This window comes from Corylus avellana, chromosome ca11 (genome assembly GCF_901000735.1).
Source record: "Corylus avellana chromosome ca11, CavTom2PMs-1.0".
Classification (NCBI taxonomy): Eukaryota; Viridiplantae; Streptophyta; class Magnoliopsida; order Fagales; family Betulaceae; genus Corylus; species Corylus avellana.
In genome coordinates this window covers 16,160,534-16,178,407 of record NC_081551.1, presented here as the reverse complement: position 1 = coordinate 16,178,407, position 17,874 = coordinate 16,160,534, and the positions used below count along the sequence as shown (strand labels likewise).

The 17,874-nt window shown below is 37.1% G+C and overlaps 1 protein-coding gene across 1 annotated transcript; it reads right to left on the bottom strand.

The window, feature by feature from the left end:
- Positions 1–851: 851 nt before the first annotated feature.
- LOC132166786 (topless-related protein 4-like) lies at positions 852–16,906 on the bottom strand. Its single transcript, XM_059577672.1, has 27 exons — positions 16,718–16,906; positions 16,428–16,589; positions 16,148–16,327; positions 15,905–16,018; positions 15,591–15,749; positions 15,304–15,481; positions 15,083–15,206; positions 14,666–14,778; positions 8,887–9,055; positions 8,668–8,777; positions 8,493–8,562; positions 8,264–8,337; positions 7,976–8,071; positions 7,790–7,885; positions 7,099–7,226; positions 6,751–6,985; positions 6,507–6,662; positions 6,348–6,440; positions 6,015–6,158; positions 4,933–5,043; positions 4,664–4,843; positions 4,124–4,252; positions 3,926–4,021; positions 3,134–3,322; positions 2,195–2,361; positions 1,874–2,114; positions 852–1,224 (listed from the first exon to the last, which is right to left on the bottom strand). The coding sequence occupies exons 2-26, from the start codon at positions 16,505–16,507 to the stop codon at positions 1,916–1,918; spliced, it is 3,390 nt and encodes a 1,129-aa protein (XP_059433655.1). The 5' UTR covers positions 16,508–16,589; positions 16,718–16,906; the 3' UTR covers positions 852–1,224; positions 1,874–1,915.
- Positions 16,907–17,874: the final 968 nt, after the last annotated feature.

The following is a 17,874-nucleotide window of genomic DNA, read 5'->3' as shown; positions in this document are numbered from 1 at the left end:
CGACCCGCCAGACACTCATAAACGGGTCGACCCGTTTATGACCCAAACCCGTTTAATGTAAACCCAAACCTGCTAATTTCATGTCGTGTTCGTGTCGGGTTGTCAGATCGTGTCCAAATTGCTAGCCCTAATTTTAGTCATTAAAAATTCAAAAAAAGACCAAAATATCCTTGATTTTAGAAGTTGAAATTTTAGACAAAAATCAGGAGTATAAACGTCATGTGACGTTTAAAATCTGACGGAGGGGTCCAAATTGAAAGCAATTGAAAGTTCAAGGGATTAAATTGAGAGATTTTGAAGTTCATGAGAGTATTTCAAAACGGGTGAAAGTTTGGAGGTCCTTAATGAAGTTTTCCTTTTGAAAAAAAGGTTCACGCCACATGTCGCAATATTAAGGCACTGAAAGTGATTCCACTTTTATATATATATATATATATATAAGACGCCTGTTAGGAATAATTTGCAATAGTATTATACAATTTTAATCTTCTTCCTATTCCTTGGTGAACAAATCTTTGACAATTTTATTTATGTTCCGATAATAAATTCTCAAGTGCTAGATAACCATTAAAACTCTTTATTGCTAATTTAATACTTAAAATTTCTTTTTCAAATATGACGTAATTCTCTTCATATGGTTTATGGTTTAATTCTTCGTTTTGAATCTTTTTAGGAATAGGATCTTTTTAGCCCTTATTTCTAAATAATTTTGTTGAGTTGGATGCTTGTAATCTAACCAAATTTTTTTCTGATATTGCTTTCTACACATCCCCAATAGTCATTTGAAGCATCTGTCTTTTTAAAAAAATAAAGTTTAGGTAAATTAATTCTAACCCGAACAGATTCAAAACTACAAGAACATATTTTCTCTTTTCTTTTTCTTTTTATTTTCATTTTTGCTTAATAGAGAATAGATGTTCGTCGCACACCAATGGTTGGACACCTTTCTTACAGGACACCAACGTAAACTTCCTTTCCATTTACCTTTACCTTGTCCAGATGGTAAGGACTCTGTCCATCCAGCTTTCACTTTAAACCTATTTCTTGACCTACAAGTCAAGAATTTATTGAACTAGCATCTGAACCATTTCCAGTTATTTCTAACTTTCATTTGCACCATTTTGACCAGTCTTATATGTGTGTCGGAATCCCTACCACTGTTGTATTTCGTGGTCTCTCGTCTTTCTTGTTTCTTCGTTCTACTTAACGTCACTCTCATCTTACCTACAAAATAAAAGTGGGATATGAAAAAAGAAGTGTAATAACTTTAATTTCCACAGTAAAAACTCGAGGCCAAAAAGCCAATATTCAAACGAGATGCCACTCAAACCGATAGAACTAGCTGCACCATTGCTAGCCAATCATTGATTTTTCTGTTCTTTTCTTTTTTGTTGAGTCGTATCCAATTTTCTTATTGCTATCAACCGTACTAGAAAATCAATGTTCACAGAAGATTAACAAATCAACAGAGTAACCAAAATTATATTTCGTCATTAGAAAGACCTAACAATGTCTGTCTTCGCAACTCGAATAAGATGGGGGGAGGGGGAATGACAAAAATTCTTAGTAATTTGGTGGAAAGGAAAATGAATAAAACAGCCAGGGCCAGTGACCTTGAGTCCTCTATAGTCAGACCTGAACCTTACTCTAAATTTACATCATAAACTCGTACTTCTCAAATAATGCTAAATGAAGGGAATCAATTGCTTGCCATAATTCCTCAACCACAAATCGGTATAAGATGTCACTAGCAAACTCTTACTAGGTTGAGTAGAAGAAGTATCCTAAAACTATAATTACCTAAATTCCGCAGCTTCCCTAGAAATCTAATATACTGGGACCAGGTAAGGAATCACATGGAAGAAATACATACACTGAGGTTCGTTGCTGAAATGCAAAGGCATGGAACTGTCTGTCACCGCTGGGGTTGATCCGAACCGGCAACGCCAGAAGTGGTGCTAGGTCCAGCACCATTTTCAGTTGGAGGGGAGGTGCCCCATTTTCCTTCCGACTCTAATGGCTCGAGTATGTGGACTCCACCATCTGTAAGGCCTAGTGCAAACTGATTGGGTTCGGATGGATGTGCCGCAATGACAAGAGGGTGTACTCTTATGCTGTTAAGAGTTGGGCTTAGATAAAGAATAGAAAAAATACAGATCAATTCGCTAAAATCTAATGGATATAGAGTTTAAACCTTGGATTGGAAGGTAGATAAGCAGTCGCAAAAATTCGGCATCTCAGTCTCAGTGCTGAAGCAGTAAGAACACCCACGCTTCCATCTTCAAAGCTCACGTATATCAACTGGCTATCACAGGAATATGTAGCATGTGTGATTGGACCACTAGTTGAAAGGGGGACCCACTATTGAGAAAACACGATCCATAATGAAAATGTCAGTGACCTTGAATAAGTACAACTAAATCCATAATCACATTGTTGATGTAGAACAAACAGCAAAGCTTCATAAATACCCAATGTCCTCATATTATCAAATGTCACAGAATAAATTAAAACAAAATAATAATTTCTAAAATACAATGTGCTTGTCTAGTTTGCTATGCATGTGTCATGCATTTAGTATCTATGTATGCAGGCCACACTGGCCTCGTATTAATTATCATATGTGAAAATGATAATCTTTTATATATATATATATATATAAAAGTAATTCAATCTTATTAGAAATTGTATAGCGGCACAACCCTAGTTTGGCGAAAAAGAACAAAAATCCAAAAAAATGCAAACTATTGTACACCACTATCCATGCATAAAGTAATTTGACTATAACATTGTTTAGCTCTTCCAGCAAAATCTAGCAATCTTTAAAGCTCCTTGCGTTCCTCTCCCTCCAAACTACTAAAATAAGACGTCTACACAACTAATCGCTCCAGCTCGCCAACAACTCTATTTATACCTTTCCAGGCATGACCCATTCTATACTAAAAAGATGGAAAATCGAAACCCATAATTCTCTAGCAACTTCAGATCGAAGAAGAAGATAATCTATAAACTATACACCCCTCTTACACATACAAGACCAATCCATCAATCAATATAGCATTCCTATTCTGTTTCATGCATGTATGGATCTATGTTTTACATCTGAATGCATGTATTTATATAACTGGCACACCTGCTTAAGGCAGTCTAATTTTGGTGCATCGTATATAGCGATCTGTGTTTCATGAACAACCAGCAAATGCATCTGATCTAGGTGAAATTGAACACGAGTCTCTGCAAGAGGAGCTGCAGCTCGCCCACTTGGAATCTGCAAGAATTTACTAGTCTGCTTCTCCCATGCATCTGTGCTCCAAACACACAACTGTCAAGAAAAGTCAAATCAATAACTTGAAAATAAGAGGTTGAAAGAGAGAGAAGCGGAAGGGTTCTGGATTTTTGAGTTGATGTAATCCAAATACATACCCCTTGGTCAAATTATTCATATATTCTCCAATGAAAGAGTCACAGAAAAACAAAATGATTAAACCCTTTTTTTGTGAGAAGAAATTACGTTCCACAGGGCAAAAACAAATATGCAAAGAGAGTAATGCTAAAAGTCCCTCTTGTATCCTTTTTGTAAAATTTCCATTAGGCTTATGACTGACCACTATTGAATTTTAATCAAATGGTGATTTTAAAAGTCACCTTATTTTTAGAATGACACTAAAGAGACACAATGACTTCTAGCATTATTCGTGCAAAGGCATTGCCAAATTCCTGACATAAGAAAAGTAAATAGAAATGTTTCTAGTAACTTCATCCTACAGTACTATTCCCCAGTCTCCCTAACTAAATTATCCCAGAGTGAATAGTAAACAATGATGAAAAGGAGCCAAGCGTCAACTAACCATGAAGGGAATTTAGCCCTTGAAAGTATTTCAGAAGCTGTTTGATTATGGTAACACAAAACTTTAATATGTTTTACCTGCGAGTCAGCTCCTGACGATACAAGCACATTTTGAGCGTGAGAGAAAGCCAGGCCTGTAATTCTTTTCTGATGACCTTTTAGCTTTGTCTTAACCTGTGAAAACAGAGCATGCAGGTTGTTAAGGAGCCCATATGCCAGTTATTCACTAACAAATTTAACTCAAGACATTCAAGCTTCAGGTAGACAGAGTAAGACCTCATCAACCCGAACATTATAGATTTGAATAGAAGAGTCTTCCATGCCTATGGCAATGATATTATTGTCTTGAGGGTGAAATGCAAGAAATGTAGCTGCTGGAGGTGGAGGCATGAATGTTGTCATTGTCTGCAATTGAGGAAGGATCACAATAAATATAGCCACAGATGTAGAGCAAAAATTTATGAAACTGTAAAGGAAATAAGACTAAAAACCCATCGAATATAACATCTGTATCAGTAATTCTCCCCTAGTTTCTCATTTTTTTCCCAACTTCATAATTACTTTCAAAAAAGAACTCCTACGCTCATAACCTGGAAACCACATTAGAAAACTATTCATTCTAATGATTCTTCAAACCAAAATAAAATGACAGGAATGGATTTTAGCAGGAAGAGTTTCTTCTGCAGTGACTTGGTAGATTATCCTCAGAAACAGCTTCCATATTTCATAACTGTTTGATAGTTTCCTGAAGTAATCAACCAAGTGCAATGCATATACCCATATGGGAAATGCATGCAGAGAAAGCCACCTATCTACCTTGAATGTCATCATATTGAATAAGGAAATCTTCCCCCCTGAAGCTGACATGACATAGGAGTCATTCTTTGAAAGCGCAAAGCATGGAACAGCATCCTCAGGGTTCGTATCGTTTACATCATTTGTCATTAATATTCCACTTGGAGGTTGCCATAATTGTGGTACTACGCTAGCCGTGGCCTACAAGAGACAAATTCTTCGTATATAGTAAGCTTATGGCTATTAAAATTAGAAAAGAAAATGCAACCTTCTAAGAGAGACTTCAATACCTTCCCTGTTTGATTTCGATCATTTCTCTGCCATTTCCAGAGCTTGTGTACAGCATTCGATGCCAAGGCCAGTATGGCTAAACCTGAATTTGTATAAATTAATCTAGAAACCTGAAGTAGTTGTCAATATGTCAGAACCATTAGTGAAAACTAAAACTAACTCACAAACTTCTACCTCAAATTCAAAGAAATCTATGCAAGTTGTGTGTTTTATCAAATGCAAGACATTTAAACCAATTAGATTAGCAATAATTTGTTGTAAAGCACAAGAACTGGTGCCATGCCCGGTCTGGTCAGCATCATTGACCCCAATTCTCCACTATTGAGCCACTCAAAAGGTAAAGTATCATATCTACTCAACCAATGTAATTTGTTTACATCTTATACTAGTTTTGAAAGGGAAAAAAAAATTGATTGCATTTTATCATTGCTTAGTGTCTGTCCAAGCAATGTTCTAATAGTGCCATAATTGGTACACTTTTTTTTATTATTATTACTGGAATAAATAGCAAAACTTTATTAGAAAGCATCATATTCTTCCATAGTAATTGAAACTGAATATTTGGAAAATTTATAATAAACACATCTTAAAAGTTTCACAGAACCAATAAATCTATAAATAAAAATCAGATGCTCCAAAGGACAAGTCTATTGAAAATAATGTTGTACGCACTCTATCTATCATCGACTACGTTCCTAGTAACAAGAAATATAGTCTATAAGGGACGCGCTGGTAGCCATAGCATGCATGATGATACACAAACATGAGAACAGAATAAGAATTTTGTTAATAGGATCTCTAACACACAAATACACTCATACAGACGAGCATGCGTGACAACAATTACTGGTGCACGCACATGCATGCGCGCGCACACATATCCTTGGATGAACAATAAGCTGTAATTTAGTGGTGCAGCATGTGGTCAAAAAAGGGGGAAAAGTGAAAGGATATGACAGGAAGTAATGAAGCATATACAATCTGTCAGCAGTATTACTAGAAGCCCTTTATCATTTGAAAGTAACATGTGCCACAAAAATTAACTTAACTTTCAATAAGATTACAAAGAGTGTACCCCTACCCTCATAGCTGTTAAATTATCAGGGAGCCTTAGGGAGCGACATTGTGATTGTTCATTGATCTCTGTCGGTTTCCACAACCTGGATTTATCAACAGACTCATCCGCAATTCTGGGTTTTATGTCTAAACTTCGACTGTCGCTGCTCTACACAAACTCAAAAAAGGAAAATATTTAATCACTCGACATATAAATGTTAATCCACAGATGCATGCAGTAACAAGCATACACAATCGAATAAAATGGTATGCATAAATCCCATTTAACACTATTGAATCTTTTAATAAAACTCTCATCAAGCATCTTAGTTACCCACAGAAGGACATTAACACTCACCATTCCAACCATGGCTGCTACTGGAGCAGCTCGATCTCCAATGCTTGTTCCAACAGCTACATTTGCAGATCCAAAAGTGGCTATGGTGGGGACCTATATAATGATGCCATTAGGAAATATAATTGAACGTATCTGCCAAGTTTGGGGAAAAAAGAGTACCTTAACAGAAGCAACTCTAGAAGCATCAAATGTGCGATTCTCCACTGATCTTAGCAGCCGAATTCCATCCCCATTTGCTAGGATTTTAACACCATTATCATTTGTTGAGACAGCTAACAGTATTCCTTCCTTGCTAAATCTAATACAAGGAGAAGCCTGCAGGTTTTTAAGACAAGGATACTTGGTTGGTAAGAAGTTTTTCACAAGACAAATCAACATGGAATGAAGCATAACCAATAATTACCGGTAAACCAGCCTCGGCGTCAATAGTTGCCAACAAGCTAACATTGTCCATGTCCCAGAATTTGACTAAGAAATCATCACCAGCAGCTAGGAATCGACTTTTAGTTGTATCAAATTGCACAACCCCCACAGATCGCTTCCCAAGACCATGATACGTGCGCTTGACAGCCCCTTCACTTTCATTCCATTCCACTAAGAATGATTCTCCTTCTTTATTTGTCCCACATGAGAACAATCTGAGTTCCCAAAAATCACAGTAAAACATTTCAGTTGCAACATCATATGGCAGCAGAAATCAACCTAAAAGAAGGGAAATAAGAACACTGAAGTACAACTTTCATATATGTACCTTGTTCCATCGGCACTGTATGCCATTGTGGTAGATGAGTGGCCTGGTGCATCATAGTCAACTCTTGAACCCATGTTATCATACAACCAAGCCTTTATCTTTCCATCAGTTGCAGTTGAGAAAATGAACTGAAGAGAAAAACAAGTAAGAAAATTGAACTCTTGATAACAAGAGGTATATAATTATGCAATAAAATAACTTGAACAAAAAAGACCCTGTTCAATTTGTGGTTGCGTGTTCCCCCTTTGATAAGTCTCTCCTAAAAACTATGAAAGAAGCTTTTTACTGCTCTATCCAGTCACAACAAAAGCCCGAAACGGGACACTGACAAATCTGTAAGAGATTATAATTACCCATGTCTTATCAGTAGATGGCTAGACTTTTTAAGTAGCAAGGCCAAAAAAAAAAAACAAAAAAACACTTGGGTACTAATATTTCAAATTAAGCGTGACTAAAATCTCAAGTAATTGGATTAAGTTGGTTTTTTAGATTTCTTGGATTAATACAGACTGACTCATCCACATGCCCTTTGTGATAGAGTTAAAATATATATAACATCAACCCTTTCCTTTTCTAAATATAGGACCTAATTTCTTCCTTTAACTAGGAAAAGGAGGGAAAAAAATAATAGAAGAAGAACACCACATTTGGCTTGCTTCATAATCAATATAAATAGATTGGCAAACATCACCTGAATATTTTCCTTGTGATGTGGACATACAGAATATACAGGGGCTTCGTGACCCTCAAAAGTATACAGCTTGGCCCCAGTGCCTGCATCCCACACCTGCATAATCTTGAAGTCTTATCTATGATTTCCAGCCAACACAATCACATCAGAAATAGTTTTTTTTTTTGAGACATAACAAAACTAAACCTTTATGACCCTGTCCTCGCCACAAGTGACAAAACAGAGTTGTTTGTTTGGATAAGAGAAAGCAAGATCATTAACACTGCCAGCATGAGCGTCAATCTGAGAAACCAAGAACAAATTCATGGAAAAATGTAGCTAATTAGAAAAAAGAACCACATGAATATTTTTAAGGAAACAAAAAACTCCAAAAAAAAAAGGGAGAAAAAAGGCACTTTAATACATTGAAGGCACATAAGATTAAAGGACTAGAAAAGAAAACAGATATCAGAGGAATTAGTTGATGGCACAAACCTCTAGGTGGTTTTGTAGATCATCACCGCCATGATATGAGTATATGTGAACAATGTGCTTGGAGTATGCAACACCTGAAGTAGGGACAAGTATCACCGGTCACAATAAGCCCATTGTCATTTCTTATAACATTCTTTGCTCCAGTATAAGGCCCAGATTCTCAGGTTTCTAATACCAAAAGTTGAGACAAGTAAACAATACAATTAGCAACAAAAGCATGTGAACACACCAAAAAGGGATCCGTCAGGGCTCCAAATCACACGATTGACTGATGCTGTATAGTCATTGGACAGAGATGCCTAAAAGAGAATAAGATAAGCTGAACTTCACTTTAGCGTATCTTAAGAAGCACCAAATAGGCATGCTATGTGCCAAAAAAAAATGTCCAGTATCAAAAGCCAAACCTGCAGAGGCATTGAACATGATCCAAGATCCCAGACTTTAAAATTTTTAAGTGCAATCCTTTCACGGCCTCCTACATCCCATACCATGACGTCGCCCATGTTTGTGCCAACTGAAATTATAGAGGCACAAATAATTTAAGAAAAAAAAAAAAAAACAACAACAACAAACTCCACCACAGCAATAGAAACAGAAGTTGCATTCCGGGGGGGCACGCTCACCAAGAAGTAGAATTTGTTGTGCTGGATGGAAATCCATACTCTTGACAGATGATCCCTGATTTAGAGTCATAACAACAGTCTTGGGCAAGTCATCAGCAGTGTAGGAATTTTGACCATGGCTTTGGCTGGTATATGCAACAGGCAGAATATTTACTGGTAGATTGTTGACCTGTTGAAAAATCATGTAAGCGTCACCAATTGCATAAACTTACTCTTTGTTATTGTTCTTTTAAAGGCAACACCTACACATCGAATTGATTTTCAAGCAAAGGCAAATACTAAAAGATACACTTAAAGACAGAGGACATGAACCTCAAGTTCAGAAATTATTAGACTGGTATCAAAAATTCATAAAATGACAAAACAGAACACCCCAAAAAAATCCCAGTCATATAAATCACCCATGTCCTTTGTTTGCTTCAAATACATATGGTCTTAAATTAGCTTCAAATGAATTTGTATGATAGTCATATAACATTTACAGGATAATTTGTTTTAACAGGTATTTCTAAGATACTACAACAAGTGCATTTGAAAGGATAAGTCATTTTATTGTTTCTTAATAAGAAGTACGGAGTATCTCATAAGTAACTACATCTTCACATTAAGGTTGCATTCGTTATGGTATAGAATAATTTTCACAAAAAAAAAAATCCAGTGTCGGGTGTGGGCGAGAAATTCTGGTCAGCAGAAAATAATATCCAGGTCAATAGCAAATTTACCACTATGAAGGAGAAATGGCATACACCTCTTGAGATGCGTAACCTATTTTCAGGTGTCTCCCCTTCTTTCACCAACTCCACAGAAGAGCCCAGAGGCCACCCCTACCCTTAGAGACATCCCCTCCGTCTCTCACTCGACCATCCCTCCTTATGGTATGGTAATCCCCACCCCCATAGAAGAACCCAGCCACCCCTCTGCCACACCAAATTCCCCCATTCGTCGCTCACCATCCTCATTGCCCCCATCATAATCTCTCACCCTCCACCCAACAATTGCCCCCATCCCTGTGTTGCAACCTCCCAAAAAAAAAAGAAAAAGAAAAATTATCTCCCCTTTCATCTGCTCTTCCCATCTGCTGAGGGTTTTCATTGGGTGTTTTTTCTCATTCTTCTTTTTTAAATTTTTGGTGACAACATTTGACATTGCATGTTTTCCGGTGAGTATTTTGCACACCAAATAAACAATGCAAAATATATTCGATATTATATTCAAGGTCTTAACCAAACAATGGAAAATTAGAGATTTTCCCCCGAAAATATTTCCGATTGAAAACATTCTCTTAGAAACTATTTACATCAAGGTGACAAGGTAACCCTATGTCTCCCCTCCTTTTTGTGATTATTATGGAAGAACTAAGACAAATGATGTCAGCCGTGATGACTGGGGGTTTGATTTCTGGTTTTTCAGTGGGGGATAGGAATGATGATTCTATATTTGTCTCTCATGTCCTTTTTGCGAATGATACCCTTATTTTTCGTAGGGTTGCACTAGATAATTTTCAGTACCGGAGATTCACTCCCCTTTGTTTTAAAGTGGTTTCTGGATTGAATATTAATGTGGCCAAATCTAAATGGTTCATGTTGGTGATGTGCCGAATGTGAATGCTTTGGCTTGCATTCTAGGTTGCATGTTTCGTCTTTGCCCTTGAAACTTAGGCCTTCCCCTGGGTGCTCCAAACAAGGCTAAATTTATTTGGGATATTGATGGGGACACCAAATAGTGGCCATTGATTACACGTGTTTGGACCCTAATATCCAAGGACAACCCAGCCTTAAGAGCATAGAGATAATCTTTTTTTTAGAAGTATTTCATTTCATTGAAAAGCGCAGAGAGGCTAACCCTAGTACATAGAATGTACCCAAAGATAGTCCCCACTAAAGGCCAAAAGAAGAACAAAAATCCACAAATTTAGAAAAGTTAGAACAAGAATTATTATATGTGAGTGCACGCTTTTTTAAAAAAAAAATTTCGCATTTTATTTGTTTTGTTAGTTATTTTGCAGACTGATTATGTTTTTTAATTTATTTTGGGCTTTATGTTATTTAGTGGGCAGTCGTTAGCCCAAGTATAGCTACATAGTTGGTTCTCATCCTTCAGAGACTCCAAGTAGGGTTCGGATTGGGGTTTAATCACAAGGCTATTTAAGCATAACTTTGTATTGTGGTAATTAGCTTTTGAAGAATAATATTTCGATCAACTGTTTTGTCGTCTTCTTCCTCCTGAATTTTCTTCCTTCTCTCGCTTCTTTTGCTTCTTTCTTTTTTTCTTCTTCTTGTTTTCCTCATCTTCTCTCTTCCTTCTACTTTCTCATCTATTCTAATTTTTTGTTGGTTATCCTGCATCAAATACAATTATTGAGAAAATGGAAAGAAGATTAGCGGGCCAGAAAAGGCTTTCTTTATCCAAGGGGTGGTTGTTTAACATTGATAAAGAGCACGCTTTCAAACCTGCCTACATATTTCCTTTCTATCTTGCCAATCCCTGTAGATGTTGCTAATCGAATAGAAAAATTGCAGAGTGATTTCTTGTGGGGTGGTTTGGATAACGAGTCTAAGTTCCATCTTGTTAATTGGAAGAACGTTTGTACTCTCCTTAATTTTGGAGGTTTGGGGATTAGGAGTTTGCTCACTATCAATTGGCCTCTTTTGGAAAGTGTTATGAAGGTATGTTGCAGAGAGAGAGGCTTTTCGGCAGCAGGTTATGTATAAAAAATATGGTAGTTTGTTGGGCGATTGGTGCTCTATATCTTATGGGGTGTGTGGAAACATATTTGTTTTTATAAATACTGAAATATCATTAAAAGGCGCAAAAAGCGCAACTCAAGTACACAAAAAAGAGAAAAAAAAAATATTAAGAAAATCATGAAAACCAAGGAAACAAGGATAGTCTAACGCAATTGTCCAACAGTAAAAGTATTGAAGAAGAAAGACTTTAGTTCCACCACCGTCCTCTCGCGGTCTTCAAAACTTCTATCATTTCTTTCCCACCAAAGACACTACAAAAGGCATGACGGAACCATATTCCACACTGGTACACTTTGAGGACTGGCATGTAACCCTCTCCAACAAGTAAATGGATCTACCACTTGTCTAGGCATAACCCAAGTCACCCCAACACGACCGAAAATAATATTCCATAAGGCACTAGCAACCTCAACCATAAAGAAAGAAGATGATACATAGGCTCCGCACTTCTCTTACACAATCAACACCAATTGTCCACAATGACATGCCGCTTCCTTACATTATTCATGGCGAGGATCTTTCTTAAGGTGGCCGACCAAGCAAAGAAAGCCACTTTGAAGGAGACCTTAATCCACCAAATGCTCTTCCAAAGGGAGTGCCATCATGAGGGACAAGGACGTTCTAGAACGATCTAACACCAAACAACCCTCTCTTGGAGGGGGCCTACAAAGGCTTATCTTCTCTCCATCTCAATCTAAAGGAGTACAATAAATTAAAAAATGAAGGAAAGACATCCACCTCCCAATCATGAACCGCTCTAACAAAGATTACGTTCCACTAACAAGAGCTACTAAAATGCTTCAAATGATCTGCTATGAAAGCATCCTTAATGCAAGCAATACGATATTAATCCAGGAACCAACAAAAAAAAAAAAAGAGCGTCCTTGTGGGCCTAATCTCTACTCTAAAGGTCATGCCAAAATCTAATCTTGCGTCATCTCCTACCTCAAGTATGATATGACTTGGAAACCTTTCAACCCAACCTGATACTTTTCCATGACCCCACAGATCCATGAACCTTATTGAAACACCACCCACCCACGAGTATGACTCACCAAGAAGCCTCCCTCTCATGCATATGGTGCCATAGTCACTTCCCCAAAAAAGCACGATTGAACAACAGCAAGTCCTAGACCCCCAACCCTCTCAAACATTAGAGAACAAACCTTAAACTAGCTTACCAGGTGAAATTTAAACTCTTCACCTAGCCCACCTCATAAGAAATCTTCTTGTAACTTCTCTATATGATTGGCAGCACCAACAAAGAATGGGAAAAGAGACATAAAATACATAGAAAAATTGGATAACGTGCTTTTGATCAAGGTAATCCTACCACACTTAGACAAGTACATCTTCTTCGAACCAGCCAAACAATGCTTTATCTTCTAAATAACACCATCCCAAATAGATTTAGCCTTAAATGAGGCTCCCAACGGAAGACCAAGATACTGCAAAGGCAAAAAAGAAACCATGAGCCCCAAAATAACGGCCAACCATCAACATTATTGACATTGCCCACATGTTTTGTTGGTATCAAGGTGGGTGATGGCTCTCGGACCAGGTTTTGGCACGACGTTTGGTGCGAGAATTGTTCTCTAAAGAAACCCGTTCAAAATTTATTTTGCATCGCTAGAGAGAGGGATACTCTAGTAGCTAACCATATGTTTACTCACGAGGTGCATTACATGAATTTTATTAGATTGGTGCATAATTAAGAGGCAGATTTTGTATCTTCTTTTTTCAATGCTCTGTATGTTAGGTTGGGTCAAGTATTGTTGGATTCCTTCCAAAAGATGATCTTCTAAGGTCAAAGCTTTTACAAAGTTCTCCTTCCCAATAGACTCCTCATTCCCTTGGAAGAGCACCTTGAGGTCTAAAGCTCCTTTGAGGGTGGTTTTCTTCACTTGGACATCATCTTTAGAAAAAAACCTCATTATGGATAATCTCCACAGGCGTCACATCATAGTGATGGATTGGTGTTGTATGTGTAAAAAAAGTGGGAAAAACTCCCAATCACCTCCTTCATTGTAATATTGTGAGACTTGTAGAATCTGGTTTTTGGGATGTTTGGAGTAGAACAGGCTATGCCCAAACAAGTGGTGGAGCTCCTGGAGTGTTGGAAAGGAAGGCTTAGTCAAAGTGATTTTAATATTGTATGGAATGTAATCCCTTCCTTCTTAATGTGGTGCATTTGGAAAAAAAAATGAATGCTTGAAGTTTCAATGAATGTGAGAAGACGAGTTTAGATCTACCACTTTGTTTTCTTAAATCCCTCTTCGAGTAGATCTCTGTTAACTTTCTTCTCGATGTCTCTAACTTTGTAGCTATTTTAGCTCTCTCTCCTCGTTCTTGATCTCACTGGGTGTTTTTCTCTGATATACTTTACATGCCCTTGGGCTTTTAATGAACTTGCTTTACTTATCCAAAAAAAATTCTATCTCAATCTTCCATCTCCCTTTGATTGATATTCAATTAGGAAGTGAATCATATTTATTAATGCTAAAACTGAAGCAAAAATATTTCGTTCCACTTCAATTAAAACAGGCCCACTTAGACATTTTCAACAAACTAAATCAACCCTCTCACCAACAAAAAAATCCCCACATTGTAAGACAACTAGCACAGATGTACCATGGTATCTATCTTCTAATCACAACATGCCAAGGAAAAGAATAGATACCGCAACACCAAGAAGACTGATGGAATGAAAGAAACAAAAAAATATATATATTAAACTCCGAATTGTGCATTAAGTGAACCTCGCAATGTGCCAAGGAAAAGAATTACACTGCAACTGCGGCACAACTGTGATTGAGAAAAAAACAAGACTTAACTCCCAATTGTGTAAAAAGAGAACCCTAACATCTCCAACCACATAAATCAATATCCTCAAGCATCAAAAGAGATAGCAACACAATTCTCAAGACAAGTTAAAAGATATATCCAGAATCAGATAGGCAAAAGCTTTAAATTTTAGTAGCAGGACTCAAATATTTCCTTGGCAAATTTAAGTTAATGCAGACACATGGTACCTCATCTGATATTCCGAAAGGTCTTGATCTCTTCAACACATGTTCAGAATCAGCGGTTTGATAGTCCATGGCTGGGTTATTGGTTGGAGGAGTTCTGGGGCGCTTCAAGATGGCTGCCACCATGATAAAAGATACAAAAAGGTAGAAATACATCAGTTTAGATGGAAACAAAGAAGTTACATTGAAAAGCAGCATGCAAAAGTATCCTAATGTGAAACTATTCATGCAAAAAGCCAATACCAATGTCATTCGCTTCATCATGCATACTGTGCATTCTAATTTATACCCAACCATAATAAATAGAAATGCATTTAAAAGTGTGAGCCAGTCTAGAGATAGGAAAGCGCAAGATCATTTAAAGTTAGCAAAACAGTTCCAAATGCAGCAGGTCATTAAGGCTTTGTATGTTACAACTACCTGCATTGTTAGGTGCAGCCAAACCTATGGGTCCTGCAGATGCTGAAGGGTGAGGGACAGGAGATGGATTAGCCATCCATCCAGCAAGTGATGTCGGAAGAGCAGCTGGTGTGGGCTGAAATGGCTATAAAATTATAGACCAGAGTCAAATTCAGATATTCAAACTTCAAAATAGGTTAATTGCCAACATGGCAGAATATTTTTATCTACTATTCACTTACACCATGAGCACTCAGTGGCGGGAAACCCCCCGCCTTAGGGACAGCACCCATTAAGGGGTTAGTGACAGGGGAAGGGGCCCTTGCACCATTCGGTGTTCCACAACTGTGGTCTACAAATAATGTCTTAATGTCAGGGTTAGGCCTTGGATTCTTACAAAGTTGATGCTGCCAATTTAAACTGCAATTCAACGCAAAGATGTGAGGAAATAGAAAATATATCAATCACTGAAAAGGTTGCTCTACTATTGATTTTAGATACGAAAGAGAGGCGAGAATTTCTTAGGGACCTCTGATTAATTAGTGTTCGCAGTCTCGAGTTCTTTAATGTAGGAAATTGAAGCTTATCACGAAACAGAGGGTTAGCCTCTATCAACTTTTTCAGTTCAGCAAGCATTATACCCCTCGCAGACTTAGTATCTCCATATTTAGATAGCTGCTCGTTATCTCTGCAAATTAATACAAACCCAGAGAAACCAATGAAATGATTTAACTTAACATAAAAATAAATAATTAAATAAAAAAAGCATGATCAATAGTCAGTATGAAATTCAAGAACTAGGAATATACAGAAACAAATTAATCTCAAATATGTTCTTCATACCGAAAGTTGTCCAAAGTCAATAGTTGCGTAATTTCCTTGAAGAGTTCTTCATTAAATGCCGCGAACACTTTCAAGTCCTTAACTAAAATATCCACAGCTTTAGCACGATCCCTCCTACAATTATTATTAATTTCATTTCTCAATCTTTCGGAACCAAACAAACTACCAGGTGGCACAAACAAAATGACAAGCTAAAAAAGCCATAGTTACTTAAACCCAATTCAGTAAACTGTTAACACCTACTTGTCTAAAGCTTCGAGGTACTTCTGCTTGCGAATCTCGAAGAAGATCTTCATCGAGTACCTATTATCGTCAACCTTCGTGAAGCCAGAGAGGTACTTCTCCACCTCCTCCCACTCCCCATTTGTCACCATATCCTCAAAATACCTCATGTTGAAGAAAAAACCGGACTCTTGTTCCAACCTTCACGCCCCCAATCACCAAATTAAATAACAAAACCTCACCAATTTACATGAACAACAACAACAACAAAGGAGGAAAAAATAGGGAAATTTTAGCGTACTTGTGCACAGTTTCTTTGAATTTCTCTTCGTCGAGAAACTGAAGTATGAGAAATACAAGTTCTCTGCTAAGCGAGGACATGGCTGTGTCTCTCAAAAGCTTGAATAAAAGTACAAGAAAGATCTAGAGCTTCGCAGATCGATAACAGTTCCGCATCAAAACCCTAAATTACGAACCAGACACATCCACGAACCAGAAAAGACGAGCCTTAGTCTAAAAATTAAACCACAAAAACCACAGAAAAATACAGAGAAAAAAAAATGAAAAGAGGAGGAAGAAGGGGGTACGTACCTGACAGAGATTGGTCGCGCAGATCGGAAGGCCTTTGAGCGTTTCTGGTGGTTTTCCTCGCCCTGTAGCTCTGGCTTTGGCTTTGGCTCTCTCTCTCTCTAGCTTTTCTTCGTTGTGGAGCTATTCTGGTAAGTATTTATACACAGAAAAAGGGCTAGGGATTTGGAAATGAGAGAGAGAAAAAGATAGAGAGAGAGAGAGGTGTGAAGCCAAGAAACAAAAGGGATGCGACAGATTTAAATACCGTGAGTGGGCGAACGAGATGAGATGGATCAGAATGATAAGAGCTGCAACAGCTCACTGAACTTAATAATAAAATGATAAGTACATATGGTTATACAGATCGATAAGCGAAATGAGTTATATAGGGGCAATAAATAAGCCGGGATTTGGATGCATTTTTGGATTTGCGGGCTTTTCAAAGAGCGGCTATTGTTAATTAATAATTACAGGTATTTTCACGCTTTTTAAAGCGGGAATGCTATTATGAGGTGGCCTATATTCAAGTTCACCTACTCTTCGCCTTTGTAGGGAGAGGGGGACCTTTGCTATTTAGTCACGTGTTCTATAAGGAATAATTTGTTAATTTTAGAAGAAAAAACATTGCTAATTATGGGAGCTTAAAATGAAGACATCATCTAACATTGGGTCTTACGTTGGAAAGATTAATGGCTGTGTTTGGCAAAAGGCCCGATCCATCATACCCAAAAATCAAAAAAAAATTTCTCAAAATCAACTCTAATATTCTTACTTTTTACATCACATCAATCATTTTTTTTTTTATTCAAATAAAAAATCACTACAAAACAAATTTTTTTACTTTTTTATTCATAACATTCTTATTTTTTCTCTCGTATCAATTAAATTTGTTATAGTACCATTCCACTCCCTTTTTTCATTTCATTGCCAAACACAACCAATAATCAATACAAAGTTGGTCATTTATAAAAACATTCATAAACCTTAAGTGACATACTACTTATTTCTTGGGTTAAATTGGTTAAATTATATTTTATAAGTGATTGTAATGAAACTTTAATTTGCCTAATCATTTTTTTGATACAAATTTCCTCCAAACCAATTGGTAAAAAAATTTCTCCAATCTATTTGAATAAGTGATAAGTGTCATTCAACATATTTGAGTTTCTCAAAAATTA